This window comes from Pongo pygmaeus, chromosome 6 (assembly GCF_028885625.2).
Source record: "Pongo pygmaeus isolate AG05252 chromosome 6, NHGRI_mPonPyg2-v2.0_pri, whole genome shotgun sequence".
NCBI classification, from domain to species: domain Eukaryota; kingdom Metazoa; phylum Chordata; class Mammalia; order Primates; family Hominidae; genus Pongo; species Pongo pygmaeus.
This window is the reverse complement of record NC_072379.2, coordinates 7199091-7205090: the sequence shown is the minus strand read 5'-3', so window position 1 is coordinate 7205090 and position 6000 is coordinate 7199091. Positions and strand designations below refer to the sequence as shown.

Sequence of the window (6000 nt, the reverse complement as noted above, 5' to 3'; positions counted from 1 at the left end):
GTCACTTGAGGTCAGAGGTTCGAGACCAGCCTGGCCAACGTGGTAAAACCCCATCTCTACTAAAAATAAAAAAATTAGCCAGGCATGGTGGCAGGTGCCTGTAATCCCAGCTACTCAGGAGGCTGAGGCAGGAGAATCACTTGAACCTGGGGGGCAGAGGTTGCAGTGAGCCGACATCGCGCCATTGCACTCCAGCCTGGGTGTCAGAGTGAAACTCCGTCTCAGAAAAGAAAAAAAAGAACGTGAGTTCAAGGAACCTGACCCTCACGCCATCTTGTTTCCACCTCGGGCGTTTATTTCCTTGTTTATTTGTGTTTCTTTTCTCCTTCCCCAGAAAACTGACTTCATGAGACCGAGGATCTCATTCGTTGATCGATGCTGCATATTCAGCATGTTGGATAATGAGGTTGGTGAGATTAATGAAATCCCACCCACCAGGGCCGACCCATAAAGAGTGTTTTTATGAAGAACATGCTCCTGAACTCCGCTCCAGAACCAGCTTTTGAAAAGAAAAATCTGAAAAAATTTGACCTCAGTTAAACTGGTCCAAGTCCCTGAGCATAACCAAATCTTTCCTCATTCACTCTTCCCTTAGACCATGTTTAGTTCGGTTGCTGATGACAATATTTGTTTTAGTAAGGCTGTCACTCTACCTTGGGTGAAGATTTGGGTTCTGTGGACTGATGTTTTTATTTTATTACTTCATTTTATTTATTTATTTTCATTTATTTTATTTATGTTATTTTATTTTATTTTTTACTTGACACAGGGTCTCACTCTGTTACCCCGGCTGGAGTGCAATAATGTGATCATAGCTCACTGCAGCCTCAAACTCCTGGGATCAAGTGATCCTCCTGCCTTAGCCTCCCGAGTAGCTGGAACCACAGATGCATGCCACCACGCCCAACTATATATATATATATATATTTTGTTGTTGTTGTTTTTGGTAGAGACAGGGTCTTGCTATGTTGCCTAGGCTGGTCTCTAACTCCTGGGCTCAAGCCTACCTCAGGCTCCCAAAATGCTAGGATTACAGGTGTGAGCCATTAGGCCTGGCCAAGATGTCTTGATTTAAAACAAAACCCTCTTCTGTGTTTGACACGGGGCCTTTCCACTCATGCTCTGGCGTCTGCTGCGGTGCTGCGGTTCTCACTCTGGGATTTTTATTCCCTCTGACTTGCCTTCCTCTGGTAACATCTATAGGCAGCTGCGTAATTCATGCCCACAAAGAAGGACAGACCGAGGAGGCTGGAGAAGTCAGGGTTCCTCTGGAAATAAATATTCTGTATTCTGTTGCATGCACACATATATGCACTTTTTTTTTTTTTTTTTTGAGATGGAGTTTTGCTCTTGTTGTCCAGGCTGGAGTGCAATGGCATCATCTCGACTCACTGTAACCTCCTCCTCCTGGGTTCAAGCGATTCTCCTGCCTCAGTCTCCTGAGTAGCTGGGATTACAGGCGCCCGCCACCACGCCTGGCTAATTTTTTTTGTATTTTTAGTAGAGATGGGGTTTCACCACATTAGCCAGGCTGGTCTCGAACTCCTGACCTCAAGTGGGGCACCCACCTCGGCCTCCCAAAGTGCTGGGATTACAGCCACGGTGCTTAGCCTTTATTTTCTTATTATCAAAAACCCTAATACTTTATATAGGCTCTAACCCACAATTCCCCTTCCAGGAACTTAAAATATTTACATAAATTGTGGAGATCTCCCCTTCTCATGGCCGAGATGGATAACCCTTCTTGCCTTAAATTCCTACAACTGCACAAAACACAGGAAACAGCAGCTTGTTTTCGTTTTTGAGAAGGGTCTTGCTCTGTTGTATAGGCTGGAGTACAGTGGCAAAATCAGGGCTCATTGCAGCCTCAACCTTCCAGGCTCAAGCGATCCTCCCACCTTGGCCTCCTGAGTAGCTGGGACTACAGGTGTGAGCCAGCATGGCTGGCTAATTTTTATAATTTTTGTAGAGATGGGGTTTCACCACATTGCCCAGGCTGGTCTTGAACTCCTGAGCTCAAGCCATCTGCCCACCTCAGCCTCCCAAGTACTGGGATTACAGGCGTGAGCCACCAAAAGCTTTAATTCTTTTTTTTTTTTTTTTTTTTTTTTGAGATGGAGTCTTGCTCTGTCACCCAGGCTGGAGTGCAGAGGCACCATCTCAGCTCACTGCAACCTCTGCATCCCCAGTTCAAGTGATTCTCCTGCTTCAGCCTCCCAAGTAACTGAGATTACAGGTGCTCACCACCACGCCCGGCTAATTTTTGTATTTTTAGTAGAGATGGGGTTTTGCCACGTTGGCCAGGCTGGTCTCAAACTCCTGACCTCAGGTGATCCGTCTGCCTTGGCCTCCCAAAGTGCTGGGATAACAGGTATGAGCCACCACACCTGGCCAACTGCTCCGTTTTGACCAATAATTTGGGAATGTGATTTTAAAAAAGCTTTAATTCTTTATATAGCCTTTAACTCACCCTTCCAGGAACTTAAAATGTTTTATTTTTTTCTTGAGACAAGGTCTCACTCTGTCACCCAGGCTGGAGTGCAGCGGTGCGAACATGGCTCACTGCAGCCTTGATCTCCTGGGCTCAAGCAATCCTCCCACCTCAGCCTTCTGAGTAGCTGAGACTATAGGCGCACATTGTCATGCTCGGCTACTTTTAGTATTTTTATTTTCTTGTAGAGATGGGGGTCTTGCTGTGTTGCCCAAGCTGGTCTTGAACTCCTGGCCTCAAGCAGTCTTCCCCCCTCAGCCTCCCAAAATGTTGTAAAAATTGTGGAGACTTCCCCAACTTACAGCCAAGATGGATTAACCCTCTTGCCTTAAATACCTACAAAACCATACAATACATACGCAAAGGCAGTTTTTAGACACCGGTCAATAGGCGGCACTAAAGACCGTGATCTCTGTTAGGGAAGAACCCAATGAGGCAAAGTGTTTCCAGCTGCCACAGGAGGAGGGCAGCCAGGCAGAGCCCAGCGGTCTCCCTGAGTGCAGGAGACAGAGCTGAAAGTGTGAGCAGGCCTGGCCAGGTGTGGTGGGTCACACCTGTAATCCCAGCACCTTGGGAGGCCGAGGTGGATGGATCATTTGAGGTCAGGAGTTCGAGACCAGCTTGGCCATCATGGTGAAACCCTGTCTCTACTAAAAATACAAAAAATTTAGCTGGGCGTGGTGGTGCATGCTTGTAATCCCAGCTACTTGGGCAGCTGAAGCATGAGAATCACTTGAACCTGGAAGGTGGAGGTTGCAGTGAGCCGAGATCGTGCCACTGCCCTCCAGCCTGGGCCACAAAGTGAGACTCCGTCTCAAAAAAAAAAAAAAAAAATGTTTGAGCAGGCCAAAGCAGCTGGAATTTGCAGGATGGAATCCCGCAGGAGAGATGAGCAAAAAAAACCAAACTCTGCAGCTTTGCAAAGGAAACCTCTTGACTCTGAAGCTGAGTGGGATCAGCTCACGCATGGAGGAAATTACCCGAGCAAGACCAGGGGAAGGAATCACACAATAGAAACAGGCAGAATAATTCCAAAGTCCACAAAAAGCTGGGAACCGTTCGTGTTCCCAGCAGGCAAAGTGAAAAACCTCATAATACATGGGGCATTGAGTCAAGTGTTCAGAGGAGCATTGCCTTCGTGGTGCGGCAGAATTGGCCCTAGACTAAGGGTTGCTCTAGTTCTGCAAGTCTCAAAAGGACCACACATCTGGGCATGGAGGCTCACGCCTGGAATCCCAGCACTTTGGCAGGCTGAGGCAGGTGGATCACCTGAGTTCAGGAGTTTGAGACCAGCCTGGCCAACATGGTGAAACTCCTGTCTCTACTAAAAATACAAAAATTAGCCAGGTGTGGTTGTGTGCACCTGTAGTCCCAGCTACTTGGGAGGCTGAGGTGAGTGCATCGCTTTAACCCAGGAGGCAGAGGTTGCAGTGAGTCGAGATCGTGGCACTGCAGTCCAGCCTGGGTGACAGACCGAGACTCCCTCTCAAAAGAAAAAAAAAAGGATTACGCTATTTCCAAGTCACTTAACCATGTCCCAGAATAAAGCTCAAGAATATATTTTTTAAACAAGAATATTCAGCGCCCAACCAGGTAAAATTCACAATATCTGGTGTCCAGTAAAAAATCACCAGGCATGGCAGGGAAGTGTTGGCTCACACTTATAATCCCAGCACTTTGGGAGGCTGAGGCAGGAGGATTGCTTGAGGCCAGGAGTTCAAGACCAGACTGGGCAACATAGCGAGACCTCATCTCTACAAAAGTAAAACTAAAAAATTAGCCAGGTGTGGTGGTGCACACCTGTAAGCCCAGCCAGTTGAGAGGCTGAGGTGGGAGGATCGCTGAAGCCCAGGAGGTTGAGGCTGCAGTGAGCTATGGTGGCACCACTGCGCTCCAGCCTGGGCAACACAGCAAGATCCTGTCTCTAAAAAATAATAATCACCACATATGCCAAGAAGCAAGGATTATACCCCAGGAAGAGGAGAAAAACCAATGAAATGAAATGACAAAGATAGAATTAATAAAGAGATTAAAACAGCTACTACAACTATTTGATATGTTCAAGAAGGTAAATGAAAATATGAGCATGTTAAGGGTAAGTATGATGGCTCACACCTGTAATCCCGGCACTTTGGGAGGCTGAGGCGGGTGAATCACGAGGTCAGGAGTTTGAGACCAGCCTGACCAACATGGTGAAACCCCGTCTCTACTAAAAATACAAAAATTAGCCGAGCGGGGTGGCACATGCCTGTAATCCCAGCTACTCAGGAGGCTGAGATAGGAGAATCACTTGAACCCGGGGGCGGAGGTTGCAGTGAGCCAAGATCGCACCACTGCACTCCAGCCTGGGCAACAGAGAGAGACTCTGTGTCTCTCAAAAAATAAATAAATAAAGTAAAAATAAGAAAACTGATGTTCTGAGAGATTAAGTGAATTTCCCAAAGGCAGACAGCTAGAAAAGCCCAAGATAGGATGGGATCTCCTGTCTCCTGAGCTTCTTTCTATCCATTCAAGGTCATATCTAGATAAGAACATGAGGGTTTTTTTAATTATTATTTTTTAGAGACAGGTTCTCGCTCTGTCACCCAGGCTGGAGTGCAGTGGCACAATTTTATCTCACTGCAGTCGTGAATTCCTGGGCTCAAGCAATCCTCCCACCTCGGCCTCCCAAGTAGCTGAAACTGCAGGCATGCGCTACCATGCCTAGCTAACTTTTTACATTTTTGTAGATGTGGGGTCTCCTCTGCTGCTCAGGCTGGTCTCAAACTCCTGGCCTGCAGCAATCCTCCTGCCTCGGCCTCCCAAAGTGCTGGGATTCCAATCGTGAGCCACTGCACCTGGCCAACATGAGAGTTCTTGAGGGTTTGGAACAATCCTCTGAATTCAACTCTGACATCTGTCCCAGGTCGTTGAAGCTTTTTTTTTTTTTTCTGAGACAGAGTCTTGCTCTGTCACCCAGGCTGGAGAGCAGTGGCACGATTTCGGCTCACTGCAAGCTCTGCCTCCTGGTTTCACGCCATTCTCCTGCCTCAGCCTCCCCAGCAGCTGGGACTACAAGAGCTCGCCGCCACCGCACCGGCTAATTTTTTGTTGTTGTTGTTTGTATTTTTAGTAGAGACGGGGTTTCACCTTGTTAGCCAGGATGGTCTCAATCTCCTGACCTCGTGATCTGCCCACCTCGGCCTCCCAAAGTGCTGGGATTACAGGCGTGAGCCACCGTGCCCGGCTCATTGAAGCTTTTGGGCGACAACATCTCTTCCTTGATGGTTTTCTTTTTGTTTTTTTTTTGTTGTTGTTTGCTTTGTTTTTGTTTTGTTTTGTTTTGTTTTGTTTGAGACAGTTTCATTCTTGTCCAGGCCGGAGTGCAATGGCGTGATCTCGGCTCACTGCAACCTCCATCTCCCAGGTTCAAGCAATTCTTCTGCCTCAGCCTCACGAGTAGCTGGGATTACAGGCGCCCGCCTATAATTTTTGTATTTTTACTAGAGACGGGGTTTTACCATGTTGGC

At 47.4% G+C, this 6000-nt stretch overlaps 1 protein-coding gene across 3 annotated transcripts in view; it reads left to right on the top strand.

The window, feature by feature from the left end:
* The first annotated feature begins 353 nt into the window (after positions 1 to 353).
* The window catches only part of OCM2 (oncomodulin 2), a 31198-nt gene continuing 25551 nt past the window's right edge, over positions 354 to 6000 (top strand). The window contains exon 1 of one of the 3 annotated variants that reach the window (XM_054496201.1): positions 354 to 406. Coding sequence is in view for 1 of the 3 variants with exons in the window: in XM_054496200.1 (XP_054352175.1) it covers positions 392 to 406 (15 nt within the window). In the remaining 2 variants the exon portion in view is untranslated. The remainder of the gene's footprint in view (positions 407 to 6000) is intronic. The other 2 variants (XM_054496199.1, XM_054496200.1) reach the window with 2 other exon arrangements.